The following is a 24,572-nucleotide window of genomic DNA, read 5'->3' as shown; positions in this document are numbered from 1 at the left end:
TTAATATTTATTGCTTTATATGAATACTGTATTGAAAGCCCAAGCATTCAGTTTACACACAGGAATTATACAATTAGATACCGTTTCACAATGGCAGTGAGCACTCATTACAATCTACAAAAAAATCTACTTTACAGAAATTTAAAAACCCTAAATATCAAAAAGGTACAGTCGAAGAAACAGGTATAAATTTGGCAGCCAGTAATCAGGACTGGGAGGTTGCAGCTTGCGTGTTGATTTTTGAAACGTGGGAACTGGAAAACGTCGAATTTCAAGCAGTAGTTTGTGCTTTGAGCTGGTCTGACAAGGAGAAAGGAAAAAAAACCACAACCAAAGGCAAAAAAAAAAAAACCAAACCCAAAGGCCAAAGGAAAAAACAAACCAACCCCAAACCCAAACAAAATAAACTGTAACACTGGCTGTCAAAGTAGCGTGTTCAAAAATATTTAGTTCACTTCCAAAATGTTATACAAATCGTGGTGATTTCTATGCACCCTTTTAAACCTTTCAGCTGTTTAGCTCAGGTACATAACTACGGTCATGTATGAATCCTTCCAGCAGAGTGCTGTGATCATACCGATGCCACCTGCAGACCTCAGAGTAACTTTGAGGCTTCTCTACCATATTCACAACGCTCCGAGAAGCCCTCACAAGGCAAGTACCTGTCTGCGTCTTCCAAGGTAAGTTTCTTAGCGTGTGTTCAAACGTTTCTTCTACAAAAGTTTAAGCTAAGGTTTGGATTACAACGTTCTCAACGGAAAGCACATTTGCTCATAAATAAACGAACTCCTTTCACTCAGGCACCTCAGAAGTATACAAAAGTGTTGTCATCTGAACAGTTCTCTTGGAATGTGTTTAACTCTGGTGTTCTCAACCACCTCAGTATTTCCAGGGTTTCATATGGGCCAGATTTCGTTTGGTTGGTTTGTTGTTGGTTTTGTTTTGGTTTTGTTGTTGTTTTTTTCCAGAGGCAAAGTGCCTTGAGAGGTGAATTCAGTCTTTTCCTATAGAAAAAAGTATTTGCTGTAGTTATCTTGTATAGAAACAGAAGAATAGACCACTTCCCCCCTTAGAACGGTGAGGGTACACATACGTGTGCATGCGTGCATACATGTGTGCGAAACGGAACACACTTTAAACACACAACCCAAGGTTTCCTCCTGTGTATTCGAATAAAAATCTGGAAACCAGCATGAAACCCCAATATTTCACATGTCAAATGTTGAAACTGTAACCAAAAGGTGAAGCAACTGCTAGAGCTGTCAGAAAAAAAAGACGAGACAAAGGGAAAAGAAAAAAAAAGAAAGAAAGAAAGAAAGAAAGAAAAAGCTTCCTTGCTTACGTACAACTAGGTGTGGTAATCTCCAAAAAAGTTGTCAAAATTATAATCACCTTCCAGTTTAAAAACTTTTATTCTAAATAAAAAAAACTATACACAAACCACTGATTTGACCAAACGAAAGTTCAGCGGTAAGCAGGACCTGAAGGAGCTGGTATTCACAGTTCTTATCATGTACAACTCTTTCAAGGTTCAATCCATGGAGAAGTTTTTATTTTACAACCTGCTGCTTCTTTTTTTTTCTTTTTTTTTCTGTAAAACTAAAGGTCCACTTTATTACATAAAATTATTTATACAGTGTAAAACCGGAGCCTTATGGAAAATACTGCATCTAAGGGTTTTAATTAGTCTTGCTCCATAGGTTCATCTGCAACTTCTGTGGTTTCATCACTGTTTTCCATAGGGGTCTCTGATGAAATCTCTGGAGGTTCGCTAGCGTAGGGCTCTAACTCTTCTGTTCCACTGCAGTCAGCTCCACTACTGGCAGATCCACTGATTTCACTGTCATCCGAGTGTAAATCCTTCTCTGCTTGAGACTGATCAGACTCCTCCATTTGATTGTTCTCCTCAGAGGTGTCTTCATTCACAGTTGAGGGTTCAGTGTCTTTTTCTTGATCTTTTCTGTCAGAACCAGCATTTCTGGGAGACATGAAGGACTCTAGAAACAGTAAGAGCACAGCATTACTAAGGCATTTCTAAACACACCTTCATCCTGCTACTTCCCACTCCCAGCTACGCTGAGCAACACTTCTACAGCACAGCCAAGGACAGGAAAAACTGACAATCCCTGTTTTTATTAGATGTAAAAGCACAGGACAGCCATACTGTCTTAACAGATCATCAACAAAATGTCCAATTTTTTATTAAATAAAATTAATAAGCTTCAGTGAATAGAAGACACTAACAAGTAACTTTTTCTAGCTCCACCACATTGCTTCCTTTGTCTTCAGAAGCAGCTTTTGGAACTTCTGAAAAAGTGACTTTCAAATGGCCATCTATCATCATCTAGAGAAACATTTAACACATACATGAATCACAAAAGCTAATTATTTGAAAGGAAACATTGGAGATTGAGCTTTTTTTTTTATTTTACATAGTCTCCTAACTGCAATTCTGTGGTTTTTTAATTAGGTCCAGGGAAATTGTCACTGTTCTAATAGGATCTGGTGAGATTGTTATTCAGCCTCCTCTGTGAAAGAAATACCTTCCTGAAATTATGCTATAAAGGCAGTCAAATGTAGATATGACCCATCTCCCTTCTGCATAAGGGACAAGAAAATCTGATAAGCTGAAGTAGGGATTCCTAAATTCTTGGTGTGTTACCAGCCTCCTGTTACTTACTGCCTGAGAAGACTTTAAGTGCCATTTCATGCACTTTTAAATAGAGATGTAAGACAAAAAAAAGTAGTAACAGAATAGCTGAATTATGGGAAATTGAAGTTTGAACGAGCACTTCACCTGTATGCACAGCTGGGGAACATGCAGCAATCCCAACAGCAAAGACAGCCCCAACTCTTTGGAAAATGCACCAAGACAAAGAAATCTGAAATACCTTCCTCCTCTTCCTCCGTACAGTGCTGTCTGGCACAAGTGGCCTCTTTTTCTTTCTCCTGAGATGTAGAGGATGTTTCTGTGTCTTCTCCTGTGCCTAAAGAAGCTTCACTGGAGGCAGTTTGGTTAGGTGCATCTCTGGTTTCCCCTTCCTTGTCAAATTTAAGTCTTTTTACCTCATGCCCTTCTGCTTCTGCAGGATCATCTTCAGAGTGCTTATTTTTCACAGGGCTGCTCTGAGCCCCTTCTGATTCAGATGCTGGTGATTCACTACAAACAAAAGCAGTTGCAATTTTTATTGAAGAACAACATTCTGTATCTCATCACACTTTTTTAGAAGTGGCATCTACTTCAGGTTAAACACTGTAAGAGAACAGTAGAACTCACTTCACTTATTACATAACAGACCCTCAAACCCATCACTCCTCTCTCACCTGAGTGTCAGTGAAAATGCAGGGTGGTTGGGCTACTCTGGGAGGTCCAAATTACAGACAGCTCCTACCGTCAGGATCAGTGACAAACATTTATGACATATCTCATTGTACTTTAACATCCTGGCACAAACATGGTAACTGTGGATTTCTGAACCCTATTAGTCACTCTTCACTTCTACTATACGTACCCATACACTGCAACTGAGGAAACTTCAGCTAATAGTTATGTGGCCAGCCCAAACAGCAGGAAGCTTTCATCAAATCCTGCTGCAGGTATTCACATGTTAAGGCTTAGTTATGCATACCTCAGGTGGTCATTTTCTTTTAAAATGTTTTTTAAATGTAAGTGGGAAAAAAAATGAGACAAATTAACCCCCAAAACACATTGCTCCTCACAAACCTGTGTTTTTTATCTTCTGTTTGCTGCAAGCTTGATTCTTTATGTTCCGTGCTGTCTGGCAAACCGTTTGTTGTCATAGGAGCTGACAAAGAAACCTTCGTCCGATTGACTGGTCTGGGAGTCCCAGGACCATTGACATTTGATCTTTGAAAGCAATAATAAAGAATTTAATCCATCCTTTTAGTAAAGCAATTTGTTCCTAATAAGCAGAAAGCAGCTACAACCTTGTCTTAAGAGACCACCAAAACAAGATAGAATAGAATAAACCAGGTTGGAAGAGATCATCGCATCCAACCTATCAACTAATCCAGCCCACCTAATCAACTAAACCGTGCAACCAAGCACCTTTACTATTTTATACTGAATAAAAAAAGCAATCCTTGCCTACAAGACACAAACTGTGGTAAATGCTTTAAATAAAGAACAAATCACTCTAAACACTAAGGTTACAAAGAGATCAAACCTGTACATTTGACAGTAAATAATGTGCATGTTCATGCCCCTTGTACCCCCCTTCCTCCAACATTCCATGTCACAGCCCATTCTTGAGGCTACAGATTTGGGATCAGAATAGGTAATATGGAGTCTGAACCAGCTATTTTCAGAACTACCTTGCTGTTACCCAAGAAAAGTTAATTCCCAAAACCACACATACCTGTCAGAGTACCCTGGTGAATTTCCTGGGAACATAACACCATTCATCCGATTTAAACTATTGGAATTATTTTTCCTGAAACAAAACAAACAAGAAAATGTTATGAATAAAGGCAACTTTAAATTACTTTAAGCTTAATGCACAGAATTCCCCTTCTCTCAACATAAACAGTCCCCCACTGCCAGTCCTCAAGGGGTTCTCTGCCTCTACATGAACCTAGGGAAACAGGCTAGCAGATGAATTTATAGCATCGAGGGGTATCCACTTTTCCCAGCCAAGGTGCAGGCCAACATCTTACTGTCTGAGACTAATACTGAGCTGTACCATGAATCTGGTTCCAAGTTTGTCAGCTCATTCCCAACTGTAACACTTGCTACACCTGTAACCACTGCCACTACTGCTGACTTAACTGCTGCCAATGAAAGTCAAACTCTGCACAGCAAAAGGCAGACATACAAAGAAATAAATTAGAGACAGGCACACACCCTCCTACATACTAACACAAGCTTCATGTTTCACAAAGAGGTCATACTTACTCTGAAGATGGATATACACAGCTGACAACCATGACATTCTGTAACACATAAACAACATATTAAGAGTTAGAAACTTCAGCTCTTGATAACACCCCAAAATTTCAAAGAGTTACCCAACTTTGGTAACATCTGTTGAAGTATCTCTGCAGAAAACTGGGCTGAAAGCTACCAACAAATAAGAGATAGATAAAATTATCTCTGTTCCTTCATTACAAGGTCAGGCCATAACTACACTAAAAGACGGTGCTTTCATATGTGAGTTTCAGTCATAACAAGCCCAGCACATCAACTGGCAATTTCTAACTGAAGTATCTCTGGAAAGCAAAGTATTCCAAAATGCTGAAAACCAGCCCTATTGTTCACAACTCCTGCCTTCCTAAGTGTATGAGCACTATTAGCTATTTTTGGCACAGTCATATTTCAAATGTTATTTTGTCCCTGCATAAACAAAGGGCAGGAATTAAAAAAATATTACTAATTTAGTCTGTTTTGCTTAGCCACTTCTCCCTCTTGAACAGCACTGCAAACTAAACCAATTTTAGCATCTAGAAACCCAGATTAAAACTTAGGACAGTTTCTCTCCTCACATCCAATACTTAGCTCCATTATACACAGGAGCATTTATCACTGGACCAGATACATTAATCCATATGAATGAGAGTTCTTCCTAAAACCTGAGGTGTGGTTTCACAGATCTCACTGTCATCTAAGAAGCTGTTTTGTGACATACCTGTCTTACCATCTAATTCCTGACCATCTCCCTGCCCCATTGTAACTTGCATGAATGCACCTGACTGCATCCACACTAACAGTAAAAACCAATCTGTTTACAAGTTAACCTTTCTTCTGCTGAACAGTCTGAGGAAGAATTTCAAGGCAGTTTTGACATCAGTAAAATCCTAGATGGAATCAAATCCTGCAAGTCTCTTATCTACCTCTGAAAGATCTCACTTGCTGGCATAAGCTACAAAATACCAGTACATGACATCTGTATACTTTTACAAAGGCACAGTCCTTTACACAGGAGGATTTAAATACTGAAACAAGAGACACTGGATCTAATCTGATTCCAAATTCTGAAGGAAGTGCCTGATCAAAAAAAAAAAAAATCCAAATTATTTCAGCCAATCATTTGAAAATGTCTAGCTAGGACTTGATATAAGAAATTACATTAGGCTCTCCACAAGCTACAATATGAATACTGCACAGTGACAAGGAGGACAACAGTTGCACCCCTGAGATTTACTTTTATGTCTGTTTTAAAACTGCTTTTTGGTGTTTAAAAGGTATGAAACAAACTCACACAGTTTGAGTAGCTATTAGATGGCTATGAGCCATAATCAAACTAACAGGCCTTTGGGAGTGATTCCCAAGTAATTTAAGTTGCAGTTGTGACTGCTTAGCTGTGTTCTGAGAAACACACATACCTTTTCCACACCTCTTAGGAATTTGTCTGTTCCTGTGTAATTCCTCCTAGGATCTGTTAGCAGCTCACAGAGTCGCTGAATGGTGAAGGGGATGCTGCAGTGAAAGAGATTTGTAACAGTTTAGTTTCATTTTTGAGTGTGACTGTTAAGAAACAAAATTATTGCTTTCTGTCCCTCACTGAGAAAGCAAAAAGAAAGCAGTACTGAACTTAGTTATGATTAGCAATATAGGGTAGTCAGTCAAGGCTTTATTTTTCCCTGTCTCATACACTGAGGTAACAAATCCACAGTCTTTTGTGCTCAACACAACAAAACTCTTCAAGAGAATTTTTAAATACATCATCCCACATCTCAACTCACTGAAGCAATGAGAAACTAATCAGATCATCAACAGTAAAACATTTGGAGACTGTATTTATTATTCAAATATATAGAAATGCTAAGAGATTCAAAACAAATTTGACTCACACACCAGAGGTAAAAAATTCCCAACTTGTCATTTATTTCATGTTTTACAGAATCCATTTACAGAAGAAACATTAAATGTTGTGTTGGAATTGGAACCATTATACTTGAGTTGTTACCAATGCTCCATTTGGTCACAACTGGACAGTATCTATCAAGGAAAGACACAGTAAAAATAACTAAACTCAAGTAAGATACATAAATCCATCACTTCCACACATTCTGTTTTCTGACAGGTCTGCACTCAATTTGATCCCTACTTATATGAGAAATGAGCCTTTTCAGACAAGCAGTTACCCAAGATGTCACACACTTTTCATTGTGAATTCAGTGTCACATTTTAAATGCAATTCTGTGACTTTGGACAAAACAGTAAAATACTTTCAAAGTTACTTTAATAAAATAAAGAATTATGCATTTTTTAATCTTTATTTTGTACAGATAACTACTTGAAGTTAAGCCATAAACATTAAAAAAGTTCTTCTAAAAGAGTATTGGATACAGTACAAAACTCCAGAACGCTTCCTGAGTGGGAATACAACTGATCCACCAAATCCAGTGCAGTATCTATACAGATTACTTATAGATATGTATTTATTTTCTAAGGCTCTCAGTAGACTGTATCTCAAGCCTGGCTCATCAGCCAACACAGTATGTGTCTCAAGCTTAGTCCATTAGCTAAAAAACGCCATCTTGGATGCCCAGATCTACCACTTGTTCAGTGCAAACAGGTCAGCACAGCCATCATTAATCCTACTACATAACACTTTAAAAGCAACAGGAATCAGAGTGTGACCACACATCTTTACTGTTTTTTCAGAGCTGTTACATTACTGAGTCATAATCCTCAACTGGGAAACAGTAAGGGAGTAGCTGCAATGCAATCACTAACCTTAGCCCTAGTTCCAGCACAGCTACCTGAAAACACACAGGTCCGTCATTTTTACTCTGATAGTTCATGCCTCCCCTTCCTATTCACCCTGAACTGGACTGTAACAACTGCTTTGCTTGATTTTTAAGATTGGAAAGATATGGAGAGTCAGAATTCAGCTGATCAATTATGAAATAATGTATGTAGCACTCGCAAAAAGTAAGACGACTATTTCTAAAGCAAATGCTTTGACATACTAGTTCTTAAATGCAAGGAAAACAGCAGAACCATGTGCTTTGGTATGCAGGCAAAATACACTTTACCTCCTCCTATTTTGACACAGAATACCTTCCCCCCACTCCCCATACCCGACATTTGGGAAGTACAAACCAGAACAAACCAGGAGCAAGTGATCCTTCTATTTCGGTTTACTACATGAAGGTTCTTATGCTTGACACTGGTTCCGTCGTTAAGCTCCTTCAAGCTTCCTTAGCATCAGCCAAATAATGCTGCTGTTAGCAACCTTTGCTCAACCACTAATCTTTGTGACACTGTGATGTTCAGCCTCTGCATAGTGCCCTTTTAAAAGAACTCCCAGCTGTAGCTCAAGAATTTACTCAGTGCTAACTCTTCCACACAGGTATGTTGGTGCTTATATCTCGTGATTCTCATTGATGGCCATTTGGGTTTTGGGTGGAGAAGTCCACAGTTAGAGGCTTTGTAATATTTTACTAGATCAGACTGTCCATTCAATTTATTTCACAGAAGCAATTTAAAATTCTCAGTATTTTTGGCATCAGCCAGATTTGTAAGACATCCTGGAGAGTCACTGCCTGGCTAATTTGTGTTTAGCTGTAGCTCACTGGAGCACTAAAACATGAAGTACTTTGTGAGTATCAGCACAGGTCTGGCTACTTGGGGAAATCAACATATTCAATGTACAGCCTGCAATTAACTCCAGAAGTAAAAGTTGCCTTCTTATTTTACTCTCGACTATAAAAGGTTTAAACAAAAGCCAACAGCAGCTCATTTCCCTCCAAAACTTTCCAGAGTGAACTGAACCTTCGTTTACTGGGCAGCAGATGGCAGCAGGTGTCACACTATTGCATCCTCTTGCATGTCATTTGTGCAACGTTTCCAAGTGTTTGTAGTTGGCAAAACCCGAAGTTAACTTCACCTCGTGAATCCTTTTTGGCAAAACTGTCATTTTTTAAAAAATAGTTCAATGGGATTTAAAAATAGAAATAATTGAAAGTGGTGTAAATCTAGACACGAGCACCAGCAGAAGAGTTTATGAGCAGTACGAGAGGTGATCTTAAATGCTCAGAAATTTAATTAGTTCAGTACATGAGCTGCATAAAGAGTCCTCATCTGCCTGCTTAAGGTAACCACTTAAAATTCTATACGAACACACTCCAAACTGCACTCCCTAGCATGCCAGTTCAGAATGAATTACAACCCCAAAATCCACTGTATGGATAGGATTCAACAGGGATCTGGGAAAATTACTTAAAACAGCTACATTAAATTGCAACAGAAACCAGCCCATAAATGAAAACTTGTATTATTATCCATTTTATTCATACTGTGAAGACTCCTCTGTTATCTGAGATCCCAAAAAACTTACTTTGGAACTTTGTTTCACTAACAAAGGAAAAATTAAAATGGCAAGTCTTTAGGAAATTCCTACTCTAAAGAAAGTGTAGGATGACAGTCTGGCTCTGCAAGCATATTGCACAGTGTCAGGTAAGATACAGTAAGGCTAAAACGGTCCGTTTGTGTTTTCGGTAAAAGACATTTAATGGACAAAGGCTTGAAACAGGGGTCATTCTTAAGCCATTTGACTTTAAAATGAATGTCAACATTAATTTGACATTTGTTTTGCCTTAAAACCAACAACAAACCACCACCCAGCTAGTTTTAATTAACGCTTTCCTTCACTCTTTTAAAACAAACACCAAGAAAGGCACATCGAATAGCTTTCTTCTCTGCTATGGAACCCGGACATACAATCCACAACTCCAAGAGCTTGAACATATCCAATCACACAACCCCAAACCTACTGTTGTGACTTTTTTGGACACATCCCCACATGATTCAGCTTTCATAAGCATATTCTCACTGAAGGAGTCATAGGATTTACTAAATTAACTGTTCTAACCCTAGACTCCAAAACATCCCCCCGTGTTCTTTTCTTTAAGGTAACTAATGTATGCAGTTTGCTTCCTCCAATACCAGGCAGTTCACTTCCAAGTATGAGGAAGCTGAGCACTCTTTAGTGTTAACAGCAAGAGGGAAAAAAAGAGCACAGCCACAGAGCAAGCTCCAGCCTTGGTCACCCAGAGGTATGCTCAGTAGCCTTTGGAACAAGAGGAGATAACAGCAGTGCATTCATCAGCTGTCCCCATGTGAGAACATGACCAATTTCGTGGGCAGTGAAGCATTAAGAGAAAGCTGGGGGAGGCAGGAGAGAGGCAGACTAGGGCATAAAGGATAGGTTTGTTTTTACATTCCTTCAGTGAATTAGTCCAGTATAAATATTGGATAGCTGGGAACAAACTGAATTTCACATTCTTAGAAATACTCTACAAGAGCAATTTGGCAGGGAAGGGAGGGAGAAGAGGATCTCTGACTAAAAAGACACTTAAATTGCAAGTAAGCAGCATGGAACATTGACAGTAAAACTTATTAACTCAGTGTCAAAACATTGTATTACAGATATTTTTGTAGCACCTCCAAATTTGAAATTTCAGGGTAAAAGGGAGGCAAACTTTATAACATGACCATAGACTGACAAGCTGAGAAAAATGCAGGAAACGTCTTTCAGGCAAGCACTGAGACCCACAAACTTAATGTCAGCTGAGCCATTCTGCTTGTAACCAAATTTAGAAACAAGGAAAATATAAGGTATTTAAAAGACACCAAATAAAAGACATGAAAAAGATCTTCATTTAAAATGAAACAAAAATTCCATAATTATGAAGCTAGCAAAGGGTATAAACTCCTTAATTCAAGACACTGCCAGCAACAGGTTGAATACCTCCCAGTTGGTATCACTCATCTATACATCTGAATCTGGCACAATTTAACCATTCCAAACCAGGTATACCCTGCCTCCTGGTCATGCCATGTTTATCACAGCATTACCTCTTCAGAAGCTACCAAACTGCCACAGACAATTAAGGACCAGACATCAAAAGACTTCTTTCAGTTATTTATATCAAAATACATTGAAAGAAATCTGCCTTTGCTATCTATTTTACCACCTAAATGCACATAAGCAGCACTACGCTTCATTGAACTGTGTTACTTAAAAACCAACTACATATTGCAAAATCTGAAGTGACTGACACGTCACAGGATGCCATCATTTTCATTCAAAGAATAGTGAAGTTTGGAAACTACTGTTTGAAAACTTCCAAGGTATGTTTTCGCTCCAGCTTAGCTATTTAAGGAAGCAAAATGAACACAAAGGGCAAACTGCTAAGTTAAAAACCGGTGAAATGTTTTTTGTTACCCTGATTTTAGAGGGCAAATGTTACATACCCATTAAATCCTTTTTGTGATCCTGATTTTGGAGAGCAAATGATACATACCCATTAAATCCAGTGACAATTTTTAGAATTCTCTCTTTCATCTCTTCAAAGGGAATATATTCCACATTTGGATTGGGAGGTCCTCTTGGTTCAGGAGCTGAGGTTCTGAAATCATCCATTACTTTCTCCAGTTTGAAAATAAAATAGCCTTTAAACTGAGACCACTGAACCCTGCATAAAACACAAAAATGAAGACACGTGTAAGTCAGCACATTCTGTGTGTAAACCCACAGAAAATCAACATAATTTTGTTTGTAAAATATTCATGCTGACACATCAGTCCTAAGATAAATAAGGCAACTAATGTACTATTTTTTCCCCCTGAATTTAAAGCATGATAACCATTTAAATAATTACAGTAGAACAATATTACACAAGTCAATTGCCATTAATAGGGTAAGCCACATCCTTAAAGAACCAATATCCACTCACTAGTCAAACATGAACAGGAGATGGGCTTGTGTTCTATACAATTCACCTATAAGCCTGTATGCCAACTGAAGTTTTCACTGAGCTCACAAGAGAAGGGAAAACATACAAAAACAGAACAACTTAAAAAATAATAATCCAAACCAACATGTTTCAAGTCTGGAACCACACAGGAATTGTACACAGCGTTATCTGCTTCCGTTGCAAACCCTTACTGAAAGGCCTTTTGTATTTAACTGCTCAAGTGTCCATGCCCCTTGAAAGCACTTAACTTCTCCAAAAGGCCAGTGCATTTTGTAGCCAGCTAGCACTTGGCTGGTGAATATTTGAGCAAAACAACTTTGACTCCTGAAAAACACTCCCACAGCAGTAAGTAATCTTCTAACATCTTCTGCCTTACAATTTAGTTCTATCATTTACAGAATTCTCTGTAGTGAAATGTTCGAGAAAGCATGTCTCTCACTGCATGCAATGGAGAAGGTGGAAGGCTGCTGAGCAAGCCCTTCTACACCAACTGCCTCACAAGACAATCACAGAAGTAGTTTGGGGCCTCCTCTGGCTGGTACATTTGTTGGTAGCATGGGGAGCAACTTGAAAGCAGTGGATTTAGCTCAGTTACTATCAATTTTATTCTATTCATGATGATGCAGAAGCTTTTACATCTACAGGATAGAGAGGCTAGTGGAGAAAGAAAACACTGGGAGAAATAAGAAACCAACAGAGAAAATTATCTTTGACGTTTTTCTCTGACACATGCAATCTAGAATGAACACAGGCTCAAATCAAACAAGCATAAAATCCCAAGCCCTGGACAGCCCTTCAGCTCCTGCTGAAAGAAATATGATTTAGCCACAGGCTGTGCTTCTCCAGGCTGTCTTTGGTAGTGGTGCTCACTTAAACAGCCCGCAATGTTTTCCACTCTACATAACAACTGACCTTCTGCCAGACTGATACAACTCCTTGTGCTGTGAACTTCACCTGGTGGCTCCCCAGCAAAGCAATGACATTTGTGCCCTGCATGCTGCTCTCCAGCACCAGTACTACACCACATACAAAACACCAGGCTACTGGAATCATGCTAACTTCTGGTCACCAGAAGAGCAGTGCCAGGTTACTGTTGTCTTAACTGTTACCGTGGTCTCAAAGAAATAATCATGAGACAAAGAGGGGGAAAAGTGAATCTCTGTAGGTAAACCTGAGCTAAAATACAAAACTCCTGTCTTTTAGGAGTGACAAATTTGCAAGAACTGGGGAAATTCAAGGAGGAAAGCAAACCTCCCTTTTCCTTTCTAATAAACCATTAAGCACTTCACAACAGAGGGGAACACAGGACCTAATGAATAATAAAACCAGAAACAAGGAGAAAAAGAAGAAACAAGGTCCTAAAATGGAATGGCACAAAAAGGTTAAAGAGCATCACTGAGTCTCACTGCACTATTGCTCCAGTAAGCATTATCCAGCCAAAGTAGAATACCATCATGTTTCCAATGCACATTAATAAGCATTACTACCACAAGCATTAAAACTACCCAACTCTGCAGTGCTATTACAGTGAGACCAAAGCTTTCACAAATCAGATTTAATACATAAGCACACCACAAAAGACAGAAAAGACCCAGGAAATAACCCTATGCTAGAGTGAGATTACTCCCCACAGAGCATCCCAAGAGCCTCACTTCCCTCATGAAAGGAAATTCCACTACTATACTCAGCATTCTTTGATAACCCCATTTAGATTTTTTCCACGCTTCAGAAGTTGAACTGTTCTTTGCTTTCATTATTATTTCCTGCTAAATACTAAAACTTATTTTTCAGACTATTACCCGTGAGTGTTCTGCAGCCAGTTTAAAATGGCAATCTAGTGCCTTAGAGTGGCACCCACCAGCTCCTTACAGTGCTGAAGATGCAGAAAGCAAAGAATGTAACACTTTTCCTTCCTATAAATCTAGAAAACTGTCTTATCTTAAACCCCTAGCATTTAATTAGGTTGCTTTGATTATAAAATGAAATTCTATCTGCAATACTGACATAAAAAGCATCTTTCATCCTGTATTTCAAACGCTTGATGAATGACTGCTGAGCAGGTGACGCAGTCCAGCTCATAACCAGAAGCAGCAGAGTCCAAGGATAAACTCATCCCGCAGACACAAGCCTGACTACAGCCAACCCAGATGGAGCGAGGCCGGGTTAACATCAACTAAATCAGCTGCTGCTAGAAGCTGTGTAACCACAGCGGCAGAAGCTCAGGCCAGGCTGGTCAGACAAACTCAGGAGCTCAAGCAGGGGTTTTTTCCAGCACTACTGAATCCCCTACTGCTATAGCTGTGCTGCTAGCAGCATGAAAGCTAAATGGCTCAAAGTAAGCGGTACATTCACATTGCCATCATAGATAACTGCTTCAAAGTCACAGAGCTGTCTTGTGCTTCAAGAGCATCTTCTCCTGACCTGTGTTTGCAATTTAGACATTAAAACATGATCCCATTTAGACGGTCTTGAAGCACTTTCAGTCTCTACAACTAGTACATGAACAGTTTTATCCCAGTACCACTAAGTTATGTGGGAACTGCAGCCACACAACAGGAAATATTTGCACCACAGAAGACTGAGTCAGCTCCAAACTCTCCAACAGCGTAGGGAAAATTTAGTCCTGCAGTGGCAACACAGCAGATTCCTGGAAGGCAGGAAGAAGGAGGAAGGTCTCTGGTGTCTAAATACATTTGGTTCTTTTAGGCCTGACTTTCCAACATTACCCTGAGATGAATCTCCCACTTCAGCACACCATCCTTCAGTTACCTCCTTCCTGTTTTTCCTACCAACCCATTAAGCAGCAGTCCCTCTTCCTCTTTCTTATCTCATATACTTCTCATTCTGTGCCTGCCAGGCTGCTAGGAAGCAGGCAGAACCACAATCCTACATGAAGAAGAAAATACTTTAAAAGGGAGAGCAGCTCTAGAAAGCAGGTTTCTGCTCCTTCTGCTCTCATTCAGCTATACAAGTGCTTCCTTTTCTCTCAAAAGCCAGTGCAATCACCAGCAACAGCAGGACCTATTATCACGCTATCAGACACTGACAGTTTGCCTCCTAGACAGCTGTGGACTGTGCCTTCAGTTTAAGCTAACTCTGAACAAGCCCTCAGAATAGAAATGTAATACACAGGTGGATCAATAAAAGAATCTTACTTCAAGCAACACTGTATCTGTTAAAGAAACTTATCTACACTTCTGACAAAGTACTGCTAAGTTTGAGCTGTTCTGAAACTGTTTAGAAAAGATGACACTCCAATCAGTCCACAAAACTGACAAGTATCAGGAAAAAAAAGAAAAGAATTGTTACAACAATTAACTTTCTTCTGACAAGAAAAAAAAATAATTAAAAAGTCACTGCTGGAGGGACAGAAAGATTCTTTTAGTTCTGATCGCTTCTGCTGAAGTAAATTGGAATTGTCTCAAGAAGAAAGTTGCCTTTCCTGTTTTACCAGTCCATGAAAATGGCATGAAGTTGGTTTCAGCCAAACTCTTGCAATTCATTTGTAACTCATCCATAGAGAAAATCCATTCATACATGACAGGTAGAGTTGTTTAATACAGCACCAAAATTAAGAATGAAAAAGGCTTATCTGCCGATTATCCAAAAGATCCACACGTACCTCTCTAGAAATGTTAAGTTAGGAGCCTACACTGAAAGACTGCTCGCTTAGAAAGCCAATAACAGCAATGAGAAGAGAAACAAATGGCAAACATCTCTTTTCAGGAAAAGAAAAATCTTCCACACATATCTCAAACTCCCCGAGAACAACACTGGCATTAGGATGCAAGACTAGCTATTTTAGTTGCTTTGATACAAAATTGTAACACCGAAAATGAGCAAAGTATGGTCAATACCCTCTGCAGTTAAATCAAGAGCCAAATAAAAGCAGAAAACCTTAACACAGCTTTATGTACAACCTCATTAAGTTTTATAAACTGGAAAATAACTGACAAACACTTTCATCTCTGTAAAGAAACCAAACTGAAGCAAGTCCATGGAGAAAATACTATTCATGCTTTTCTCCTGAGCAGTCTTGTTTATAAATACTTCTCTTCCCACTCAGCATTGTTCATAATCAGCCTTTTCTAAAGGCATGCTTATTTCTAAAATTATGCTTTTTCTGTCCACAGCACCAGCTTCTGTATCTGCACTACCAACTGAGAGCTCTTTCACAGCCATAAGTTCTGTAAAAGTATCTTCAGAAAATACTTAGAAAATCAGTTGATCCTAAGATGATTCAGCTCAGTATACTTTCATTCTAGAGAATGACAGCTTGGAAATTATATACATTTTATGTGTACCTAAAGCATCTTTCACAACAGGTCTTTTTCAAAGGAGACTATTCAAACAAAACAAAGAAACACCGACCAAAAAAACTGAACACACCAAAAAAAACCCATCACCAAGAAACAAAAAAACATTACTAAAACCAGAAGAAAAACCACCACCACTGCACTAACCACACAACACCAACCACCACTCTGCCACCACCACCCCCACAACACAAAACCCCAGACCAAAACCACCACACATGATTGAATAAAAAGTAAAACAATTTCTCCCCTCACAAACACAAAACCCCAGAAAGGGGTCAGAATTATTAAGCAAAGACAAGAAATTTAAGCCCTGTGAAGAGAGGCGAAGGAGTGCAAGGAAATTCTGCAGTCAGTACAACAACAATATGCTTCTTTTCTAAAGGCTGATAAGGTAGCAAAAATATTTCCATTGCAGAGGGAGGAAAGAATTAAAAATAAAAATTTAGACAAAAGACAATCTAGCATTGCCAGAGCAGAAAAAGGAAGAACACAATCCTCACTAGCTCTGTTCTCTAATAAAAGCAAACTATTTCACACCTGGACTTCAACTACATGATTTTCAGTTGGAACTAATCCATGACTACGGGTCAAGCCAAGCACCATCAGCCAAGTTTAGAAATGCACCAATTCCATTTGATAACAGCAAAAGGACAGAAGACACCTCAGACATAAAGCAGTTTAAGTTATCTGATGCTATGCTTTGATTTAAAGGAAGAATTACTAGCATAAAGTTCCTTGCAAGGTACTATTGCTTTTCTACTAGCATGATTTGCACAGAATTCATCTTCGCAAGCACACACATCAAAACCAAAATTGCATTTTACATGGAAATAATCTAATCCTATCACTCCCAGAGTGCAAAAGACTCTTCCCTGTTCCCGTATTTCCTGCTTACTCAAAATGTTTGTACTGATGAAACTGAGAAAGCAGCTTCTCCCTGACCACACTGCTTACTTCGAAAGAGAAGCACCCTCTGTCAATAGCTTGCACTATGAAGATAGTTTTTGTGCCAGAATTAATTCGTGTTTTCTTTTGACCATTGGACAAGTTTTTATATTTGATAATTTTGCCAGCTGCTATATTCACTTTGGGAGGCTTGAAATTTCAAAGAGAGCACCAAGCCAGAAACATTTAATGAAGCTGTCTGGGCACAACTAGACAAACATTAAAAGCCAATAAACAGAAGTAATAGTGAAAAGCAACCTGAAACTGGAAGTGTTGAACTCTGGAGAATCACAGCAAAACATTAACTTTCAGAGAAGTGGAGTAAGGAAAGGTTACAAAGATGTAATGGCAACATCTCTACCTCCCCCACACAGCGCCCTCCCTAGTGTTTTTAAGAAAAACTATTCATGTTGAACAAGTTTTCTTTCTCATGTATCCAGTACGCACTGGAAGGCCTTGTTACAGCACAGTAACTCCCACCATGGCGTGGCCATTAAGTGCAGATTAGACTGCAAGACTCTACAAGTGCAGAAGACAAAGGTAAGTTACCTATCTCCCTTTTTAGCAACTGTATTAAAATATCAGATGTTAGTATATACAACTCACACACTTTAGACAAATTCTACAAGGTTTGAAGTTACCAATTTCAGTAAGACCCATGGAAAGTAAGCAAGACAAAACCTAAAATTAACTGCAGAACAGGAATTTAGAGTGTTTGAAATAAGGCTACCTCTTGAAAAGAAGGTCCTGCAATTATTTTATTAATCTTTCTGGAATTGCTTCACAGATTACAGGTTTAATTAAGAAAAACATTATATAGAAGGGGTGTTACGCTTCTAGAGACCTAGCTATGTACTTAAAACTTTAAAGAGTCCCAGGAGTCCTGGTGGGATGTCTGTCTTCAGATTGCACAGTGTTTAAGTTCATTACAAAATTACTGTTTAAATTTAGAGGGGATGCCATCTATTTTGGAGAGATGCTGTATACCACAAAGAACATAAAATGAAAAGAGAAACGAAGGAGATCTACTATGGACTGTTCGTTGAAGAGGCCACAAAAGAAACATCAGAACTTAGTACAAGAAGGAAGCACTTCCCTCTCCATCCTTCACCTACTATTAGCTTTTTGACAAGCAGGAATTAAAAATAAAAGCATAAAATAGTGGATCTATGATGCCAACACTTTATATTAGCTGAACTGATTTTAAGGTAAAGTTCTCAGAACACAGAAGGAAAGAACCAGAGGACAATCTCAGAGGCACTTACTTAACACGTAACAAGAAATAAGCATCACTTACATGAGCTCCCCCCAAATACTGACATTCATTACACCCCCACAGGGGCTTGCTAGTAGGAAACAGGTGTTTAAGTGCAATAACTTGCCAACTTTAATAACTGTTTCTTCTCTTTTATGCCTTGCTCTGGAGCTCATAGCAGATGAAGACACACTCTAAAATACAGTAATTTCCCCAGACTGTCAGAAGCAAATATTAAAAGTTTCCTTCAAAACAAGTTAATTCCCTTACTATTGCAGTTTAACAATGGGATCTCCAAAGTTACTTGAGAAGTCAAAAGGTGTAGAAAAATAAGTGCACTCAGCAACCACATATCCAGTTCAAACCCATGCACAAGATGGCAAACCAGTGTGCTAGTTTCCAGTGTGCTCTCCCCCAGCCTCAATGTATCCAAACAGGAATACTGTGGACTACATGGAATATGCCACCTCTCAAATCCCTCAAAGCCCATTCTATGCCCCTAGAGAGCACAGAGTTCATTTATCTCCAGCATGAGAAATCCCAGGGCAGTCCCCTTCCCCCAGACTGCAGAAAGGGCAGCACCAGAGAGTGAGCGAGTGCCGGGAGCCTGCCCAGGACTGACTGTCCCACTCCTTGGCAGCAGCACAGCAACCACAGCATGTGGCCAAGATGTCCTGTCCAGCAGAGTCAGCAGCTAAAGCTGGGCACAGGAATTGACGGATTGCAGTCCTCTGAGGGAAAGGAGACTGAGGCCACTCTTTTCCTCTCACTCATCTCCTTCCTCAGTTATGTCTGGTCTTTGGGATGAAAAGACAGCAGACAGAGCTGACTCTTATTTTGTTTTTGTTGCTTTGTTTTAATCATGTCCTAATTTCAGATATTGATTTGGCATAAACAAGGATACCTGGAAGCACAGTTACATAGAAGGGGGTAAGCAAGCTAAAAACATTGCTAAGATCTGCTTGTAAAACACAAACCCCAGCATTTTCATACCAAAAAAAACCCCACCCTGCTGCCATTTAACATTGTAGTACAGGAATTAGTAGTTCAGTATCTATTATATAAAGATTGCTTAACAAGGAGTGCTCAATGGTAGAGAAATGGCTTTCAATTTTTTCAGAAATTACCCCTGAAAACTCTGGGGTAGAAACTCAACTGACAAGGAGATTAACTGCATTGTGGTTTAGCAGGGATTTCATCACAGTGCAGAGAAGAAAGACGCTGCCGCACCACATCCTTAATCTTATACCTGGTCTACACTAAGAGGGGCAAGCCTGCTCTGCTGCGCCCACACATTCCTGTGATCCCACACACAGGGAGGTGAGGCAGATCACTAATCTAACCACAAAATTAATGCTACAGGTGAGGAAGAGTCGCATGTGTAATGTGACTTGCAGAGAGCAGAGCTGTTCTTTAAGCAGATGGACTCACATACCAGATAAAACAATGTATCTTGCTTTTAATTTTAAACTGTTTTTTTAACTTCCTGTGCTTTATTTTCATAATCACTATGTTGATGCAAAGTGTCATTCTCCTGCACACTGTTGCCATTTTCGCCATCCACATGGTGCAAATTAACAAGGGAAATTCCGAACAATGACAACAGATTTACACAGGAAAGTCCCCTGCGCATCAATGCAGAGTTTCTTAAACACTTCTGGCAAGCAGGCAAACCCTTCAAGCCATAATCAAGTGCTAGATCCTTTATCAGTGTTTCAGAATGAGCAAGGAGTTTTAAACTCGGGGTGACCCAGCACAGTGAGTTTACTGGACCACTGTGCTCTGCTGTGAGCTGCTGTTAAGAAAACTCTCTGGCAAGCACTCTTCCTGGGGGAGCACGCTGTTCACTTTCACCTGATAACTGATGTAAAATTAAAACACTCATGTTTTATCTTTACTAGAATTTGACCTCATGTTACCTTTCACTTTAATTAAAAATATATTGAAGAGCTCAAAAGAGGAAAAACTGGTATTTCCCACAAGCACAGAAGGTGCTTTTCCATCTTTGCTCACTGATTGTTGTCAGCTTAAATTGAGTCTTTGCTCTCCTACTTGTGAGCATGATGAGCTCATTCCAGAACCACGGAAACTGCAATACATTAGAACTACATCTGCTTTGGTAGTACAAGTGTTCACCTCTCTACTACTTGCAAATTACTACTGCTTTTGCCAGGAACAACAAAGATTAAGACTTAGTTATGGAAACCGGCAGCTGATGAAGACATTAAAGTAGTATCTGTAATCATCAAGGGACTAATTCTGATCTCTGCTGATAAACATTCAGCTGACTCCAACAGAACACAGCTGTTCCACAGAACAAGAACTCTGAACTAGGGCTCGAGTTTTTTAAAGAAAAGAGCATTTCTTACTACAGTTCTCTAACTACAAACTCAAGAACCTTCCATTTTCTTTTATTTGAAAGACCAAAACTGACCACAGAACAAACGAACAAGATCACAACAGATTCTTCATTCAAGAATTAAATTCCTTAGAGCAGAGATGAAAGCAATACACAAAATAACTGAACACCTTCAAAACTTCCACAAACCACTGGCAGTGGCTTACCTATAAAGAGAGAAGTAAAAGTAGATGGCATTTTAATGCAGTTTTCTTCTTCCACTTGAAAATTTATTGAAGTTACCTTTGGCTGATAAGAATAAACTGGTGTATTTACTGAACTATTCCACCTGTTCTTCTGCACTGTATACCATTATGTAAATTCTTCCTCTGATTTCTTATTCTTATGATTTCATTTATGCACATATTCAATAACACTTCTTATAAACATCAAGTTTTACTGCAGGTAGAATGATCACCCCAGATACTGACATTCCCATAAAACACTCACCGACTACAAAGCTCTCCAAGTTCTGCAAACACAGACTTTGGGTAAGCACTAAATACCTGCTAAGTCCTCCCATATGACCGATATCAACTACACTTATTTACAATTTTGTTACCTTTTTTCTTTTCCTATAATGCAGAAAAATCACTAGTTCAGGGAACACACCGAACTTACACCACAATAGATGCAGACCATCTTCCTCTTGTCATACATTTCCCAGGATACTTATACTCCAACCAATCTTATTTCTCTAGTTCTGAGTAATTATTAATATTCTGTGAAATCACTACATTTACCTTTGTATTAAATTCAGTAGCATCCATTGTGCTACATTAGCTTAAAATAATTTGGGTTTTGTGTCCTCTTTTAATCTGATTTATGACATTCTAAATCATACCTCGGTTATGCAGGAAATATTAAACACAGAATTGCCTAGAACACTCAGTAATAACTGTGTACAGAAACTGTTTTCTCAGCCCGCATCTGCCTCATTTTTGCAGAAGGTATCTTCAAGATAGGGACTGGATTACTACACATTTCTGCATCACACTGTGAGACTTTGTTGCAGTTATTGCTATGACAAACTACACCAGGATTCATTATTTTAAAGAGGTATGATTTCATGGACCATCTTCTTGAAATTTCCTTTTTCATCTTTGAATGTTGAATACAGGACATTCGCACCAGCCTTAGAATTGTCAATGTCACTTAAGCAACTAGCACAAAAAAAAGGTTCAGGGGGAAGGAGAACATTTCTTTTCATCTGCTTTATCAAAGATAACTGTAGCTGCCTCTGAATAGCCCTAGCCAAACAGATCACTGACAGCAGATAAACATTATCTGTGTCAAAACACTTCCCAGAAACCACTTACATAGTCCAGATGAGCTTGTAACTTGATTGACCATTTTGTTGACACTTAGAAAATCAATATTTATTTCAACTTTAACAATTCTGTGGATCATTCTTAATTTTTACTTATTTCTATTCCAGATATAATTTGTCTGGACAGATTAAGGTTCACTGAAGTACCTTTCAAGAATGATGCTGTGCACTGTGAAATGGAGATTCTGCAGGAATTCCAAGGCACAATACAGAGAATATCCTATTCAATAGATACTGCATAGAAAAATAATCCGTCACATAAAGGCACAGGATAATTCTCCAGCACTCAGGAGCTGGCAGGCAGAACACAAAAACATTAAATATGTGACACTTTCCCAACAAGCCTGTAGAGCAGAAGCCTAGGAGTCAAAAGTATTAAATATGTCTCACTTACAGCATAAAAGTCTTCCTGAAATTGCAGCAAATTAAAATTACTACCTCTGTAGGAGCCACTAATAGAAAAATAACTCCAAGTAATTAAAAAAAAAAAAAAAAACAAAAACAAAACCAATTCAACATTTGGATAACTGCCTACATATTTATATCACCTCTTCCATATGCAAACTAAATTCCACCTATCTACTACTATAGGACACTGAATTCATTTCAGGTATACCACCAGTTTGCACAGACAATAAGCAAAGAAGAAATGCTGTAACTCATCTAGTAAGTGTAGCTATCGCTGTTAAATGACCAGATCACCTCAGAGGAGCAGCAGACCACACTGAAATAATACTCTCAAATCTTTACTATATTGAGCAATAAATCTGAGAAAGTAAATTGAAGAAAATGCACCCTGTGCAACTATCTTTGTATCTGAATTTACCTTGCACTTCATTCCTGTACTTGCTAGTTCATGCACTGTACCATAGAAACACAGGCTCACTCAGGTCTGAAAGCAGTCCTGCCAGGACCAGGTAAATTGTACTTCTGTTACCAAATCCTTCAAAAATGGAACAAAAGCCAACCTACTGGCTTCTACACAAGACAGTTCAGCTAACACATACCAACCTTGGCCTAACAAGCATACCCTATCTCAGTGTCCCCATACACAGCCATTAGGTGTTTCTGTGTCATCACACTCCCTTACCACTTCTGAGCAGAGACTCATCAAGTGTAGCCATCATGGAAAGCTTGTAACCATCTCTGGTAGCAGTATTTCTAAAACTGAGACCTGCTTTGGGAAAATATGTACCAGCCTTGGGGAAAAGCAGTCAGTCTGGTTTATCCACAAACCTGATACTCCACCATCCCCCAAATCAACCAGCCTGCTTTGTCCTCTAAACTCTACATGCACTATATGTTGCCTGGCTCTTTCCCCCACAACATGTGGCATCAAGCACCAAACTTTCCAAAACTTGTAGGCAGGGAGTAAAACTCCCTGGTTACAAGGTAAAACCAGGAAAATATCCTGGCTTCTGTGAAGGGAAATTAAGAGTGGAACACCACCCAAATGTCTGGGAAAGTACTTCAAATGAAACAGTAATGAGCAAAGCCACCATGGAACAAGAGGCTTCAGACCCCCTGGAAAAGACAGAGGTAATAATGAGGCAGACACTGTAGCTGTGAAGAAACATTACCAAGTGGTAAAGATAAGACATGAGAGAAACTCTGCGGATGAGAACAAATCCAATTAGGCAATGCATGTGAACTGAGCTTGAAGAGTAGAGGAACGCCAACAGAATACTACGAAAGGTGATCATCAGAAGTACATGCAACTGTATTAACTGCTAGAGAATAAATGATGTGGTGGAGTTCTGTGCAAAGTAAGACTGAACTATCTGCAGGATGACTAGCAGGGAAGAAAGATATACTCACCTATGTCTGCGTGTCGTTAGAATAGTCTCATTACAGTGAAAAGTTAGCACTGCCACGAGGAGCTGCCTTTTGGCTTTCCTTACACATGCATTTTATAGAGAGACTAAAGGTTATTAGGATCATCATTTTATGATGGTAATTAAGGTTTTGACTTGTACACTGCAAATCCCACTCCCAACAGATAAGAAGTGGCAGTGTTTAAAATAAAACACTAAACATCCTGGGTTTCCTAAAAGAGCAAGAGAGATTTCATCTGTCTCACAGCTGGTTCCTCTGAAGTACAAGAACTGCACATTTGAGACATAATTGTTTATAATATATGTAAGAGAGCAAGGAAGCCAAACTACCTTTGAAAAGATAAACCAGCAGGCTTTTCAAATGAGATTCCTGTTCTTTGGAGGCATCAGTGGATTATGAGGTAGAAACCACAGTGTCAGTGGAATGGGAATTAGCGGGGACTAATTCCAACCACTTAATGGAACTGAGTTAGTGAGGAATAATAGTAGGAAACAATGCAAGGAAGTTTACTCACATCTCTTGCTTCACCATGAACATGGAAATGGAAGAGGCCTCCGCTAACAAAGGTATGCAGACTTCTTTTAAAAAGTACTATCCTGTTTATTGTGGCAGGAATTTGAGAATTGTTTCATTTCATTTTTTTAAGAAGTCATAAGGAATTACATTCCCCCAACAGTTTGGAGGATTTCCAGCTAATGGAAACAACAAAACTGCTTGTTAAACAAAACCAGAGCACATATTTCACAGAAAAAGAGCAGACTT

At 39.0% G+C, this 24,572-nt stretch overlaps 1 protein-coding gene across 1 annotated transcript in view; it reads right to left on the bottom strand.

The window, feature by feature from the left end:
- Nucleotides 1–378: 378 nt before the first annotated feature.
- The window catches only part of PPP4R2 (protein phosphatase 4 regulatory subunit 2), a 30,724-nt gene continuing 6,530 nt past the window's right edge, over nt 379–24,572 (bottom strand). Inside the window, exons 3-9 of the mRNA XM_054161384.1 lie at nt 11,275–11,445; nt 6,343–6,436; nt 4,916–4,953; nt 4,380–4,454; nt 3,725–3,868; nt 2,892–3,160; nt 379–1,997 (exon numbers count right to left, since the gene is read on the bottom strand). Coding sequence (XP_054017359.1) covers nt 1,684–1,997; nt 2,892–3,160; nt 3,725–3,868; nt 4,380–4,454; nt 4,916–4,953; nt 6,343–6,436; nt 11,275–11,445 — 1,105 coding nt within the window. The 3' untranslated portion in view covers nt 379–1,683. The remainder of the gene's footprint in view (nt 1,998–2,891; nt 3,161–3,724; nt 3,869–4,379; nt 4,455–4,915; nt 4,954–6,342; nt 6,437–11,274; nt 11,446–24,572) is intronic.

This window comes from Dryobates pubescens, chromosome 1 (assembly GCF_014839835.1).
Source record: "Dryobates pubescens isolate bDryPub1 chromosome 1, bDryPub1.pri, whole genome shotgun sequence".
NCBI classification, from domain to species: Eukaryota; Metazoa; Chordata; class Aves; order Piciformes; family Picidae; genus Dryobates; species Dryobates pubescens.
The sequence above is the reverse complement of the archived record's forward strand: the minus strand, read 5'-3'. Positions and strand labels throughout refer to the sequence as shown.